Source organism: Mytilus trossulus, chromosome 9 (genome assembly GCF_036588685.1).
Source record: "Mytilus trossulus isolate FHL-02 chromosome 9, PNRI_Mtr1.1.1.hap1, whole genome shotgun sequence".
In the NCBI taxonomy this organism is placed as follows: domain Eukaryota; kingdom Metazoa; phylum Mollusca; class Bivalvia; order Mytilida; family Mytilidae; genus Mytilus; species Mytilus trossulus.
In genome coordinates, this window is record NC_086381.1 from 6,689,574 (window position 1) to 6,706,439 (window position 16,866).

General features: G+C 32.0%; 1 protein-coding gene across 1 annotated transcript; it reads left to right on the forward strand.

Annotated features, from left to right (window-relative positions):
- Positions 1-5,475: 5,475 nt before the first annotated feature.
- LOC134683671 (uncharacterized) lies at positions 5,476-7,903 on the forward strand. Its single transcript, XM_063542983.1, has 5 exons — positions 5,476-5,489; positions 5,614-5,801; positions 6,191-6,253; positions 6,616-6,852; positions 7,665-7,903. Exons 2-5 carry the CDS (start codon positions 5,621-5,623, stop codon positions 7,901-7,903), a joined length of 720 nt encoding a protein of 239 aa, XP_063399053.1. The 5' UTR covers positions 5,476-5,489; positions 5,614-5,620.
- The last annotated feature ends 8,963 nt before the right edge of the window (positions 7,904-16,866 follow it).

The window sequence follows — 16,866 nt, forward strand, 5'->3', positions numbered from 1 at the left end:
TTTTGTTAGTTTCTAAGGTGAATATTGACACCTTTTTGCTTTACAAAGAATATTTCCATAAAAAATTGGATGTGAAATACCTAAACGTATAAGAAGTCTACATGTTGAGCTATATTTACGAATGATGTCCTTATACCGATGATAAAATGTTTTGACTAGTTTGTGATATCGAAAACCCTAGTTTAATAATTTTTCAGTAATACATAAATTTCTCCCGTTAAAATCTAAAACATTGTTACATACACGAGCGAATCGTACAAGTTGAGATATATAAACACCGTAAGATGGTGACAAGGGAATGTCACCATCTAAAAATGGATAAGTAACAATGGGAAATGAAAAATCATCTCTTTTATCATAAATTGTAGTATTTAGCTTTCCGTTAGTGATATAGATATCAAGATCGAGGAAAGGGCAGTGGTCATTGTAAGTATTAGCTTTATTTAAAGTAAGTTCACCAGGATAAATTTCTTTAATAAACATACTGAAGTCGTCATTATTGAGAGCCGAAATATCATCCAAAAATCTAAAAGTATTATTAAGTTTATGTATCAGATGTTGTTTCGATGGGTTTTTGCTTATTTTTGTCATAAATTGTAACTCATATCAATACAAAAGCAGGTCCGCAATAAGTGGTGCACAGTTAGTCCCCATTGGAATTCCGATAACCTGATGATATACGGAATCCCCAAGGCGAACAAAAATGTTATCTAGTAAAAATTCAAGGGCATATATAATATCAAAGCATGTCCAATTGACATAGTTTTTTTGTTTATTGCTACTAAAAAAATGACCTAAAAGAGTTTGAACATATATATTCACATTCTGACTTTTTGAATGCCCATTTAATTAGGTGTGTGAATTTTTTCTTAATGAGAATGTGAGGCAATGTGGTATACAGGGTAGAAAAATCAAAACTTTGTACAGATTCAAAATCACCAATATAAGCATGCAATTTATCAACTACTTCCAACGAGTTCTTGACACTCCAAAAGTAATTAATTCCACTATTTTCGAAAGCCTTATTTGAATAATTTATTATCAGGTTTTTAATTGTACCAAGTGTGCTGGTAAGAAGAATAGACAATTTAGTTGTGTAACAATGGCTTGAAGGCGAAACAAATCTATATTTGTAAGGTGTTTTGTGTAGCTTCGGAAGCCAATAATAGTTGGAACGTTCATTGTATTTGGCTCTGCTTGTTAAGCGGTAGCTAAAATGCATTTATATAACTTGTGACCCGTTATCACTGAATTGTTGGGACAAAAAACCGCTAAATTCAACACGCCATTAGTGATAATAATCCTTGTGTTAAAATGTAATACAAACGACTCATACAAAATACAAAGTTATGGCATTAAAACAAGTGAATATAGATGAAGACAACAGCGCCATACCATCATACATGCCAAAATAGTATTGCATTCATATGGAAATGATTTCAAAAGTTGCTTAATTGAACAACATACATCATTAAGAAATTCTTAATTCACATTGAATTTCTTTTTATGATATTGGAACCCTTAGCTTAGTTCAGTTTGAAAAAACAACAGAAAGACATAATATGAATTGTAATTCTCACGTTGAAAAACTAATTCTTCAACACGGAGCCTTGGCTCCATATATACTGAGTAAAGTATTCACAAGCAGAACTACATTTGTACATTCCTATGTAGAATAAGTCTGTGCATATATAGAAAAAAAGTATATGCATATGAGGTTAACTATGTTCAAATAGATATATAGAAAAGTATGTGCATATAAGGTAAACGATGTGCATATGTAGGAAAAGTTTGTGCATATAAGGTAAACGATGTGCATATGTAGAAAAAGTATGTGCAAATATATATAAAAAATAAGTGCATATAAAGTAAACTATGTTCATACATATGCAAAGTATGTGTATACATAGAAAAAACATGTGCAGACATTGAAAAGTATGTGCATTCATGTATATAAACGTTTGTATTCGGCAGCTACGCCGTTCCATAAATAGTCTCTAGCAAAACAGCGCATGTCTATAAGAATACATGCAACTTGTGCGCACAAGTTGTACAACTCGTGCGCACAAGTTTATAACTCGTGCGCACAAGTTGTGTAACTCGTTCGCACAAGTTGTGTAACTTGTGCGCGCAAGTTAGTAACTTGTGCGCACAAGTTGAAATATTTTTTTTTCATGGCACTCCAGGGCTTCGGTAATTTACTAAACCGTAACAAAACGCTGGAAAGATAATAGAAATGCTGAAGAAGGGGGAGGTAATTTATTAAAAAAATACCTGGTTGATAGTTTTTTTTACGTTTCATCTACATAACACAAATTAGTGGACCCAACAAAAGAGTTGGATGGCCAACAACAAGTACGAAGTTGTAAAGCTTTGAGATCATTTCAAAACAGTTGTGCAAAAAACGTCTAAGCTTAAGGTCAAGGATCAGTAAATGAACTAGTCCATAGATTTTTTTGAAATTAGATATTGAACATATACATCAGAAAATGTAAAAAAAAGTATATGTCACCGACTTCGTTGTCCAGAAAAATCCATTTTTAAAATGGTCCTAGAGGGTACTAAATTACATTGAATATATCGGGGAAATCTATATTTTCCTTCTACAATTTTTGGTTTACAGTATAATTTTCGTGAACCGCTCCATAGATTTTTTTTTTAATTTAATATTTTCTTTCTCTTTGTCTTACGAATTAGATGATATTAAAAAAAATATGGTCACCGACTTCGTTTTCCCCGTAGAAGCGAGGCAAACTCAACATTTTGGCAAAAAAAACCCATCAAAATTCATGACGTCGTAACTTTTATAACATAACGTCAAGTTATGCTAACAATTTCCAACGTTCTCCGTGTTGATTATGCACGAATCAATGATTATGTGTTTCGTACTGATAGATTCATAAGAGTCTGAAAAATAATAATTAATTTTTATTTAGTATTACCAATAGTCTTTATTCTTTATATTTTAGCACCCCATGTTATTATACTCCTTTTCCTTTTTTCCTTTTTTGCATTTTATTCTGCAATTCTTGCCCATTAGGCCTATTCTGTATTCCGTATTTAAACCCAATCAGACCCTCGATCTTTTATGAAACATTTTAAAAAGAAACTATACGTGCGTTGTAAAAGATATGATACATGTATGTTCATTATCAATATACATATCTAAAACAATTACTCATTCAGACAAAAATACATTGCAAGTCCATGAACGAAAAATGGTGGAAACATAAAAAAAAAAAATCGTCAGGGTTACTGTCTACAAGTTGACGCAATAAAAGATGTAATTGAAGCTATATTTTTGTATCTCCCCTCAACTACCCCTGTCCGTCTTTCCGCCCGTCATTCCGTCTGACCGTATGACCGTCCATACTTCAGTCCGTATGTCCCCTTTATAGTTATTCTGCAAAACATCTACAGTTTGAATCCTTGAAAGTTTTCACTTTGCTGTCTGTTTGTACACATGAAGGTGTGCATGTGGTCAGGGCTTTGATCTTTATTAATATTTGCTCTAATGGGAGAAAGTGCAACTTTGCCATTTTTGTGTAACCAATTCATAAATCTTGTAGGTCATCTCTTTGGACTTTTTCTCCGTTCTGATAAATGATTTGGCCACTTTTGACCTAAAACGGTTTCGTAAGCAGCGGAACATGTAATAGCTTGTGTTTTGGTACTATATCACGACAGAACGTGTTCTGTCATATACTGCTTTTTAACATCGCATATATAAACAAACAGTATATCAATGATTTATACATCTGCAAGTTAACTAGTGAAAATCGAAGACAAACTGACATCTTTGTAAATACTCACACCACATCTTCCTATATCTAAAGTCTACAAAAACGTTTTAAAAAGTTTACTAAATGGTTATTGTTCCATAAGTGGACATATGTATGCTCAAAGCATATTTAGAATCAGTTCATGATACACAACATGCGAAAAAAGGGGTTGTAGAAATAACAGGACACTAAATTAAACTAAGGATTTGATGGTTATAAACTTCAATACAACTGGAAGTTACATAAGGAACAGGACAATGAGAATATATTGTATCACTTATAACAACCTTTAAATTGACCAGAGATTTTTTATTCATTACTAACCGGCAACACCGAGACAATCCAAAGATTTTTGAAGGGTCCATTTGAAGTGTGGACCTAAATGCTCTGTATCTTTTTAAAAATAATACGCTTATTCTGTAAAATCTTCAGTTAACGATTTTGTAAAATTCTTCTATCATTACATGATTTCTTAATTCTGTACATGGTCTACACTATTGTATTTAACAAGTATTTAATTTTCCGTTGTTATTCTTTAAACATTGCAAAATTCTGGTCAAAGGGACGTAATTCGTACAAAACGTCGTATTATTTTGCGGAATCCGCTAGACGGTGTTCATTTACTGTTACTTGACCTTAAGATAGTATAGCCTCGTGGTAAAGAACAAACCCACAATGTTTCGAGTTTTTAAAATTTGATGAACACCATTATTAAAAATACTTCACGATAACTAAAATTGATGACTACTTTTGTTGGTAGCCTTAGGGACAAAACGAGTCAGACCACTATTTTCGGCCAATGATGTAAGCAATTATTAAGTCCTTTGGACCTGTCAAACGTTTGGCCAGGACTTTCATTTACAAATAGTTTGGATACTAGTTTTATCGTAAGGAATTTAAAAAAATACATTCGAAAGAACCGTAAAATTCACAACATTGACCTGTTGGTCCAAACAATTTGCTTATTACTTGAATTTGCAACCAGTGCAGCCAGATGTAGTTTCCTTTTACTACTTCCGAATTTCGATCACCTGTTAAAAGTTTTATTTAAACTTTTGAGTTAGTTATACTGTGATAATCCTTTTTTAGGTATATTCTATATATTTGAAGGTGTTGAAGTTAATGTAAGAATATGGGGTACCAATGAGATAACACTCCATCCAAATCACAATTTGTAAAATGAAACCATTATAGGTCAAAATACGGTCTTCAACATGGAGCATTTGCTCACACCGACCCGCAAGCTAAAAAGGGCCCCAAAAATTATATGTGTAAAACCATTCACACGGTTTAATCTATATAAAAAACGAGAAACGAGAAACACGTATGAACCACACCAACAAACCACTAAAAATCATGTTATGTAAAGAAATTTCTAATAATATCACAACGATCTATGCTAGTCATATAAAAGGAGATGATCATACTCATTGCAATATCAATTCATAGTCCCTCACACCAATATAGATAGAAACCCAGAGGACAACAAGTGAAAGCAAAGGACAAAAAAAGTTGTTCAGAAAAATGAAAGTCAACAACAGCTGTTGTTTGCCTGTCTGCCAAATAGATGAAAGTAATATGCATGTATTCAATATCAATATACAGTCACGCACATTACCTAATTTTATTCTCAATAAATAAAAACGAAATAAAAGTGAAAAATAATAGCAACTTCCACTCCCTGACGTATTAATTCAGCAAACTAAGGTAAGTTACAGTTTCTAACTCCTTTGATGTTGTTTTAAACCTATTTGTAAAAAAAATCACTTGTCTTTACTTCTAGGTTCAAATTCACAATCCCATGTATTATAAGCATTATCTCTATTTTCAGAATTACCATGAATTTACCATTAGTCACAATTGTACTAGCAACTGTTGTTGTAGTTGTTAAAAACCATGAATGTAAAGACTATGACCTGTCGGCATCAGACCAGTCTCTGATAGATATGATGAAGCATTATCTCCATACGTCAAGGAAAAAAGAAAGTTCACATCATGCAAGCAAACCTGCTAATACAGGTTATAATATTTTATACAAAGCTTAGGATATTTGCCTTTTAATAGCACGTTTAAGGCATGTTCAACAATATGTATACGACGAAAATACATTTTGTTATTGTTGATCAATAAGTTATATTGTTATCATTATGAATTCAAAAGATTTACAATACTCAAAATTCAAATTTTGCAATGGCTTCCAAAACAAATTGTTTCTTTTTGATGGAAGTAATTATGGCTTTCATTAGATTGAGATTTGAATACCAGTACGACATATAAAATGTACACACGAATCGGAAACACTATTGCCTTTTTAAATCAATTATGCTGGAGTTAATAATTTAATTTTCACGGTAAGCAAATTGTCTTCTTTGATATATTTGTACTTTACTGATGTTTTTTTTCCGTAGGAGTGACGTACGTGCATTGGGGTAAGAAAAGTTGTCCAAAAGAAGCGGATGTAGTGTATACAGGTAATGCGATTCAAATATATATATATATATATATATACGAGTCTAAATTGAAAACTACGTTCAAACCTATGACTGCGTTGGATAAAAACCGCAATTTTTATACGTGTGCATGTCAAACAAATTTCGTTGTAGAAGGTATATAATAAACAATACTTTTGTTTCATCTTAAAAATTATTTTCATCTTAAGTATTTTTTTATGAAGCATCTAATGTTTTGTTTACTTCATTAGAAATGAAAGATGACGTAAAACAGTAATCATCCAACACAAGAAATTAAAGATACATTTTTTGACAAGAAAAATGTTAAAATATTATTTCTTCGCTTTAGTAGAGTTTGTCTATAATATATTTGTGTATTTCAGGACAAGTTGGTGGGAATGATGTTAATAGTAAAGGAGGTGGTGTAAACTATTTATGTCTTCCGAATGATCCAGAGAACGGAAAACATCAGTCATATAGTAATAGCCAGGTATATGGTGGTGAATATGAACTTAGTTCGTCAATGAAGCCATCAGGATGGTCTGAAAGTATGGCCAACAAGGAAGTTCCATGTGCTGTATGTTACCAGAAACACAGATCAACAGTCCTGATGATACCAGGTATGTCAATGTTAAAGACTGTGATCAATGTGAAAGGATTTATAATCAATTTAATTAATATAAAATAAAGAAGATGTGGTATGAATGTCAATGAGGCAACTCTACACTAGACACAAAATAACGTATAAATAAGCAAGCATAGGTCAGCGTCCGGTCTTCATGAATGAGTAAAACGCATACTTAACATCAAAGCTTTTAAAAGGTTTCAAAATGACAACTGACGAATGCTTAGTTTGTTGTATGATCATAATTAAAGCAACGCACTTTGACTGAAATATTACCAATCTGTTATTGATTTAATGGAAAGGTCCAACGAATTTCTACTTATTAAACCAGTTTGCATGGTTATGCTGCATTATATTCAATATTGTTTGCTACTGTGAAAATACAACATTTCAATGAACACTCGGTACAATGTAGATTGTTTTTTTTTATCAATCAAGTAGTGTTTTACATTTTAGTATTGCAATTGTTTTTTTTACAAAAATTGTGAAAACGTATATAGAAAAATGAGATTTAAACATTAGGCTTATATGTCATCCAAGAATCAAACCAGTTTAAAGACTAAACAAACCTATTGTTAATTCAGCGAAATATAGATAACAAGTATAGAATTACAAAAGACTTGTGGTACTATTATATACATTTGTTTTTTAAACTTTCAGCATTTGTTTTATGAATTATTTTAGATTTTCAATTGATTGTGTATAGTTATAGAATATAAATGCACACATTAAAACCGAAAGCACATGGCAATACACTTTTTCTAGGATTAGATGGTGACTTATTATGTATTGAAATAAATATTTAAGGTCGAAAGACTTGTTATAAAGGATGGGCCTCAGAATATCACGGTTATCTGTTGAGTAGTCACGCAGGTCATTATAAAAAAGACTACGCTTGCGTTGAAAGGAATGCGGAACCGTTGGATAATAAAAATGGAGATGAAAACGGAGCTTTGTTTTATGCTCTCCGAACCAAATGTGGCAGTTTAAGATGTCCTCCGTATACCAATGAAGCAGATGTTCTTTGTGTCGTTTGTACAAAATAATGAAAAATAAACATATTATATTTCTTTTTGTAATAACTTACCGTTATCAATTATCAATTCATCAGAAAGTTGCCATTCTGGTAAAATTCACCTCACTTGTTTCATTATGAGGTAATACTTTGACAGACACTTGGTCAATACTACAACTAGTTGACCTTCTTCAACGATGGTTTTACCAATCCAGAAGTCAGAAATCCTGACAAATATTTTACTACATGTTCTGTTAAAATCTGTTTATCAGCACTTTTGCCTGTTATACAAGTGAAATGTTTAGCGATCTATACAACCAGGTTCAATCGACCATTTTTCTGCAGAAAATGCCTGTACCAAGTCAGGAATACAACAGTTGGTGTCCATTCGTTCGATGTGTTTGAGCTTTTGATTTTGTCATTTGATTGAATTTTCTTTCGGAATTCAGTATTTTTGTGATTTTATATTTTATCAAATACTAGTATACGAAGTGTATAATATTTTGTTTTTATGGTCATCGATTACTCTCAAATCAAAAACGTTAAAAGGCCACACCAAGCCAAGTAATTGAACAGTAATGACTACCCAAACTGTAAATAAAATTATAAGACATAGTTGTTTTCCCCCAAGGAAAATGGTATTTGATCCATGATTTTATTTTATCAGTTGTTATTGGCTTTAAACTAGCTGCAATAACAACAAGTACTCTCAGATCTGTACTGAGTGTCATTTTGTTGTTGGGATGAACAAGTACCCAACAATGTCCTTTTTTGGATCTTTTTTATATTTGTTTCCCCCTGCTTAGTTTAGCCTTTTTCGACTGTTTTTATAGTTTGTTCTTATGTTGTATAATAAATCATTGTCTCGTGTTACTTTGAAGAGTTGGGCGTCCGCTGACATGTTTTAACTTGCCACATCCTGTATGTGTATGTCCAACGTGAGGAGCATTTGATTCAGTAGTTGTCATTTATTGACGTGTTATATATTAGTCTTTAGTTCATTATTTTGTACATAAATTGTGCCGCTAGTTTTCTTTTTAAAAGATTTACGTTCGTCATGTCGGGGCATTTTATAGTTGCATAATCGGTATGGGCTTTGCTTATGGTTCACGGCCGTACATGGGCATATACGTGTTAATTTCTGTGCCATTTGGTCTCCTCTGAAGAGTTATATAATTGGCAAAAATATCACGTATTCGTTTTTTTTTTTATATAAGATACATTTATCAGAACTTTAGGTTCTAAATGCTCAACGTCTTGCCGTTGATTTGGCAATTTGATTTGAGTGCCTTTGGTAAGTCGTATGAGCACGAAGCGTATGTCTGGCGTAGTAGAAAACGTAGTCGATTTTAGCTGTTTCGTCGACTGGCGTATCACATCCATAGTGGTCAATACTCATCTTATATATCATTTCTTTGGATTTTTTTCATACACGATGTTTTGTCATCATCTTACCATAAATCGGTCACATAAGACATTGTCATAAATTTACTGTGATACGAAAGAACACACTCACAACGCTTAGCCGATATTTTGATCTATACATTTGGAAAAAAATCATTCCCGTGTAATTTTACAAAAGAAACAGGGTAACAGGCAAACCCCTTATAACATTTCAAAAATAGAAATTACCAGTATTTCTAAAATGCTGTTACAAAATAAATAAATAAAAAAAAAAATCAAATTTAAGACTTATCTGTTTTTAGCAAATATATTGGTACGCGTGTTATTTCTGTACTCGACAATAAAATAAAAAACAAGAATGTGTCGACAGTACACGGATGTCCCACTCGCACTATCATTTTCTATGTTTAGTGGACCGTGAAATTGGAATAAATTCTCTAATTTGGCATTAAAATTAGAATGATCTTATCAAAGGGAACATGTATACTAAGTTTCAAGTTAATTGGACTTCTACTTCATCAAAAACTACTTTGACTAAAAACTTTAACCTGAAGCGGGACAGACGGACGAACGAACGGACGCACGAACGAACGGACGACCGAACGGATGCACAGACAGAAAACATAAACTATCGTAGGTGGGGCATAATAAAGCTCGACATCTCATATCCAGTGAAAAAGCCGTTCTTAAAGTCACCAACTTTGGGTAGGAATAGGTTTGAGGAGAATTGAAATAGTAAGACATACAAATCAATTGAAACAATGAATAACAAACAATACATTTCTTCAATATACATCAAATCTTACAACTACATAAAGAAAATTCATTTGGTAATTTATTGAGATGGTATCGAAGGCAACAATAGAAAACAGGTGTTCAAAAGTCATAAATCGATTGAGAGAAAACAATTCCGGATAACAAACAAAAACCGAGGGAAACACATCAACTATAAGAGACAATTTTTGCATTGTTGAAGATTTGAAACATTTTCTGCCTACCATTCTGAAGAACATGAATCACTCCAATTTAGGTTTTTATGTAATGATTTGATGTTTTTTTAACATCACCTTTTGTATTGTAAGATTATTCGGCTGAGTATGAATTCTCATTTACATCTCTAGTTCTGTATTTGTATTATTGTAAAACCGTACAATTATTTAGAATGAAGTGTTAGGAGCTAAACGTATTGGCGATAAATCAAGAATAGGTAAAACGCACGTTATATATTTATGAACATACTTCCGAAAAAAATTTATTATCAAGAGAAAAGCTTTTACTTGTACCTGAACCAAGAAATACTTTTCAGTTAAAAACAATGACCACATTTATTCTTAGAGAAAGGTAAATTATGCTGGTTTTGAGAGGCAGAAGTCCCTATCAATAAAAGTAGCACTCGACAACGATACAATATCAATGTGTACGTAAACATACATTGGTATAACTAAATGTTATCATTATACACATATATACATCCCGATTTCTACAATATGTTCATACCTATATTTTGGTACTGCATTAGGTCATGGTCTTCTCTGACTGTAAATAGAGTCGTAACACTTAATCATTTGTATTTCTGATGAGTACTGACCGGTATTGTAATATTATATACATGCGTGTTGCATCATTTGTTATTGGCTTTGAACATACTTTCAGTAACTTCTGTACTCTTAGATCTGTACTTTTTTTCTTTTGCTCTTCTTTTTCTGCTTCTGTTTTAATGTGTTTTGTATCGATCAGATCATTTAAACGCCCTTCAACTGAATTTCATAGTTTGATTTTATGTTGTAGTGCTTCACCACTGTCCAAGGTCAGAGCGAGGGTATAGCACAAGAAAATATTTTTAACTCTGTGTCACATTATGTTTATGCCTGTCCAAAGTAAGAAGCCGGTAAATGTGTTGTCATGTGTTGCTGTGGGTCCCAATTAATTTGGGTATATTGTTTTGTAAATAAATCAAGCTTCGTTTTGACACCATTATAATTGCATAGACATGATTTATTATGACATGATTTGCATAAAATATTTTGTAAAAAAAATAATTTAGTAAATTTTCCACTGTTTTGGATCAAAATTCAAAGTTAAAATAGGGGCGAAAGATACCAAAGGAACAGTCAAACTCATAAATCGAAAATAAACTGACAACGCCATGGCTAAAAATAACAAACATACAAATCATAGTACGCATGTCACAACATCGAAATCTAGACTATGCAACACGAACCCCACCAAAAACTGGGGGTGATCTCAGTTGCTCTGGAAGGGTAAGCAGATTCAGCTTCACATGTGGCACCCGTCGTGTTGCTCATGTTATTACAAACTCAGTAAATAGTCTTATTCGGTACATCACATTCATGAAACGGAAGGGGGTTGTAGTTACTACATAAGGAACATATCCGATATTATCTTTGAAACAGTTATTCCAAAACTGTCAATCATAAAAATTACGCTAAATTAAATAAAATTAAAACAACACTTAATCAATCATATACTCCAGAGCAATTTTCTATCTATGACAAGCTAGATATTCCAAGAATGTATGAGTGCGTGAACACGTTATAAAAAGCAACAGAAACCTTACAAAAATAGTCATATAAAGTCAACTTAGGCTGAACGTCAGTTTACCTTTAAGTTATAGATTTATAAACATATAGTTATAGAAAGTTCTACATCATATTAAAGAGATCCGTTTATTTTTTTGGTTGAACTGTAATCCATGTGCTTTTAATGGTATTGCGATATTTACGATAATAAGCGTGTATCTTGTTTAGAAACCAGAATGTAGTAAATGAAGAGCCAAGTCAGGAATTAGACAGTTGTTATCCATTCGTTTGATGTGATGGAGATTTTGATATTGACATTGTAATATGGAATATGTAATGAAAAGATTGATGATAGACATGTAATATTGAGTGCAGAATGTCGAATTGTATAATTGTTTTCATGACGAAAATATCCGTGGCTATGCTATATTTTAAAAACCTGCTTCAATTGTAGAAATTGCACCTTTTGAATCAATGATATTGTCACCAATCATTCCTGGAATTTAAAGGTCGTTGGTCTGTATTTTATGACATTATCCTTGCAGTTTGTATGTTTTTATGGTTAGCATATATATGTGTGTGTGTTTATAAGTGGAAAAGATATTGAATCTTATATCATATTAAGTCACCATACTAAATACAATTGATGTGAACAGTCTGAACTGATGAAATGAATAAATACAACAACCACTGTCAAGAACACAGTGCTGTTAAATCTTTGTATCTGTCACCAATGTACCTGTAAGTAGTAAACTAGATGTAAGAAAGCATAAATTAAACTTTTAGAAGACAGGAAAACGTTGCTGAAATACCATTTTACAAAAAAATACTTAAAATATTATTTTTAAGTATGCTAGCATTAACCGCAGCTGCTCAGTAATTTGTATCATATGGACTACTAATTATCATCAATAGACATGCCGAAGTTAAAACTAACCTCTGGCATGTCTGGTCCTGAATATTAAGCAATCAGCTCATGTAATTAACCTGTAATACATAATGTATGTGTTGTCATGTTAATGACCCTTCAGTCAAGGCAGTATATTGAATTCACATAAAAATGATTACTGTTTTTATGTTTAAAAGATTGTTTTGAATGTAAATGAGCATTAACATTTTTCATACTATCAACAGAGAACTTTGTCCTTCATAAATAATGTAAATAAAATATTGAAATTTTGCATAAAAAGTGGTTTTCCCTTCAAATTCAATCAAAAGACATATCTGTGAAGCTGTAGTGAGGTACAATTAACTCTAATGTATAGAACTACATTCCATTGATAGAATCATGATAGTTTCTAATGTGTTACTTACCTGCTGTTCTGGAAGGGGTAGTACAACTAAATCCTCTCTCATCAGGCAACTTTTGACATACCAATCGACAACAAAAGCAAACAAGTATAGCACACACAATCACTATTGTCAAAAATGTTATTACTAAGGCTTCTAACCATGGCTCCATCTGCTATTATCAAAACATGTACATGCAATTGTTATGTTCACACATATAAAGCTGTCATTTTATACTCCGAACTACGTCACGAATTAGCACCTCGGTGGAACCAAACAAATATTTATAAAACTATCGATCTCTAAAGTATATTCAATGAGAAGGCCGTAAAAGAGGGACGAAAGATACCAAAGGGACAGTCAAACTCATAAATCGAAAATAAACTGACAACGCCATGGCTAAAAAGGAAAAAGACAAACAAACAAACTATATTAGTACACATGACACAACATAAAAAACTAAAGAATAAACAACACGAACCTCACTAAAAACTAGGCGTGATCTCAGGTGCTTCTGAAGGTTAATCAGATTCTTCTCCACATGTGGCACCCGTCTTGTTGCTTATGTGAGAACAAATCCGGTAAATAGTCTAATTCCGTAGGCATGACAGGGAAGGGATTGTAGTTACGACGTAAGGAACATATCCGATATCATTTGTGAAACGATTATTCCATAACGGTCAACCAACTCGTGATGGCGTCCGTAAAATTTACTAATAGGGGATGATTTAAACTTCATCATTTGCAACTCTTGGTTTGATAAATTCCTTGTGAGCAACAACCCTGTATCAAGAAAATCATGATAGGAAATGCAAGCACGGGAATATCGTATCAATTAGGAGATATATACCCCGTATGCATGTGCTGCTGGAATGTTTCTACTTATAGATGACAAAATCAAACATTATACTACTATATTTATCTAGGGGTAAATTTATGGACATTCAATCAACACAATCTCTTGACATTTTTATCAGTTATTAGATTGAGAATGGAAATGTGGAATGTGTCAGAGTTATGTCAGGGTTTTTTGCACACATCGTTGTCAATACAACGGTTTTTTTGCGAATGTCATACAAGTGACAGGATTAGCTAGCTATAAAACCAGCTTTAGTCTTCAATTGTCTACCAAAAGTAATATGACAGTTGTTATCCATTCGTCTGATGTGTTTGAGATTTTGACTGTCCCTTTTGCTCTAGTGTACTTCTGTTTGCAATTTTCCTCGTTGTTCGGTATTTGTGTTTTTTTACTTTTCCCGCTTGTTTTTAAGAAAGGCTTGGGACGAACATGGTGTGAATATCCAAGATGCAAATGATATATAAAAGGAACAAGCCATTTTATGTTGTTATATTTGTTTAATCATCAGATTAAAGGAGCCTGAATTATAAAGCTTTTCTGATATCGTTATATAATTCTTTAAAAATGGGTTTTGATCGGCGATAAAATGTTCTTTAATTTATCTCAAAATAATCTGAACTAGAATTTTTAGAAAATACATTTTTCCTAAAAAGTCATATGTTGATGATACATACTTTTCAGTTTTATAGATGTAAAATAATAAGAGGATCGCCGACTTCTCTTTGAGTATTGACCAACCTGTCAGTTTGTTGTTAGTGGAAAAAGCCTTTTATAAATTTTTTTCCGACTAATCCTTGTAACGCGATGATGATACACTTATTTCGATGTTTTGTTGTATTCGTTTCACACCAGCTTAAAATCGAAGTGTATGAAAAAACAGTAATATATCTCCTCTATGCAAACCTTAGATGTTTTGTTTTATTTTGGATATATTTTTTAATGAAAATTTAGGTATACATTGTCTTCAATTTTAATTGTTTATTTGATAACTAATTAGTCTTGTTATATTATTCGCTATCGAAATTGACAGATTTACATGACAAACTTGAAATTTCAACAACAACAATGAATATTTAACACCTGCTTACATTTACCTGTCTATGACATAAAGGAGACAACATCTGGAAATAAGTAAACAAGCCATAAAAGGACTGTATGTAGTTCAACACCAACACAGACAAAAACAATTTATATAAATATTAGCTCTTATTAAAGATGCCTAAAAAAACAACAACACGCAGGTTTAATTGAAAATGTTTGAATTTTTGTTTATAAAACAAAAACCAAACTGTGATTTGAAATTGATCAAAAACTAGTTTAATGATTATCAACAATTTAGATAAAAAGAAAATATAAAAACACATGAATTAACCATGATCGGTGAATTACAGATTTTGATTTAAACAATATGAGCTCGACCTGATATAATTAAGGTACAATAAAGTAAAAGAGAATACGTAGCATTTTACTTTGATTCTTCGAAGTTAAATTCTTCTGCTCTATATGATCATGATCTAAATGAAATAAAACAGCTATACTAGCTAGGTGATGGTACCTTCTGTTTTATTAAATGTAAGCATGCATACAATTTTTTCAATGAATCGAAGTTTTAGCAGGAGTATAAACAAATCATTATGTACTTATGCATCCCGTCAATGAGTTTGTATTATCTTTCATTTTAGCTGATGTGTTATGTATATGCGAAGTTTTGTGTTTCTTTGGTTCTTATAACGTGAGTCTGTACTTTAAAGGGATTCCCCTTTAAAATATCTTGTCATTATTTAATTGTTCTATTGTGTGTCATTATGTTACAGTTCTATTATAAATTAGAAAATACGTTGAATGAGAAAACTATTTTATTCGCGTAGTGGTATTAACCGTTTGTGGATTTTAAGAAATTCTACAGAACTTCTGGACAATTTCAAATTAAGGTCTATTTCTGAAATAATTCGAACATATTTTTGATTTTTGAACCCTGTATGCCAACATTTCCAATGTGAAATTATAAAATTGTTTTGTTTAAACTTTGAACGACTAAATTTCTTCCTATGTAACGCAAAACAATGCATGTGTTTTTAATTTGATAGATGCTTTTGTGCTTTTTGTAAAATTGTTTCTTTTAAAATTGTAACACAGTGATGACTGCTGTATCCGTATTTTGATTATTTTATTAATTATGTCTTTTGTGTTCATGCATCGTTGTAAATTTTCTATGTGACGTATACATTTTCTGACGTCAGACACGCGAAGCAATGAATGCATTTTTAATTTGGTAGATACTTCTGTGCTTTTTTTGTAAAATTGTTTCTTTTAGAATTGTTACACAGGGATGACTGCTGTACCCGTATTTTGACTATTTTATTTATTATGTCTGTTTTGTTCTCGCATCGTTTTAAACATAACAGAATTTGATGAGATTGTCGTACATGTGGGAGGTTTGGCGCTATAAAGCCAGGTTTCATCTACCATTTTCTACATTTGAAAATACCCGTACAAAGTCAGGAATATGACAGTGGTCCATTCCTTTTAATGTGTTTTGTCATTTGATTTCGTCATGTGATAAGGGATTATCCGATAGAATCTTCCTCAGAGTTCAGTTTTTTTGTGATCGTACTTTTTTTATTTAGCTGTTAAGATATTCATTTATAATTCGCACCTTGTTTAAACTGAAGGTAAGTTTTAAAAAATAGATTTAAGTAGATATTATTTAGTTTACTGAAGGAAAAGTTGGCTTCACACATGAAACGTTATTATTTTTATACCGTCTAAATGACGAAAGCACATCTTGGGGTTGTATCAATATCAAAAAAATGATATAAACTCATTATTTCTGTATACAAATGATATTCAGATACGTAGATGTTTTCTATCGTTCTAAATATAGCAGACACAAAATGATTG

Excerpts from the sequence above, each read along its gene's own strand:
- LOC134683671 (XM_063542983.1), top strand. The coding sequence starts at position 5,621 with ATGAATTTACCATTAGTCACAATTGTACTAGCAACTGTTGTTGTAGTT. Across the intron at positions 6,254-6,615 it reads AGCGGATGTAGTGTATACAG|GACAAGTTGGTGGGAATGAT; the intron begins GTAATGCGATTC and ends TGTGTATTTCAG. Across the intron at positions 6,853-7,664 it reads AACAGTCCTGATGATACCAG|GTCGAAAGACTTGTTATAAA; the intron begins GTATGTCAATGT and ends TAAATATTTAAG.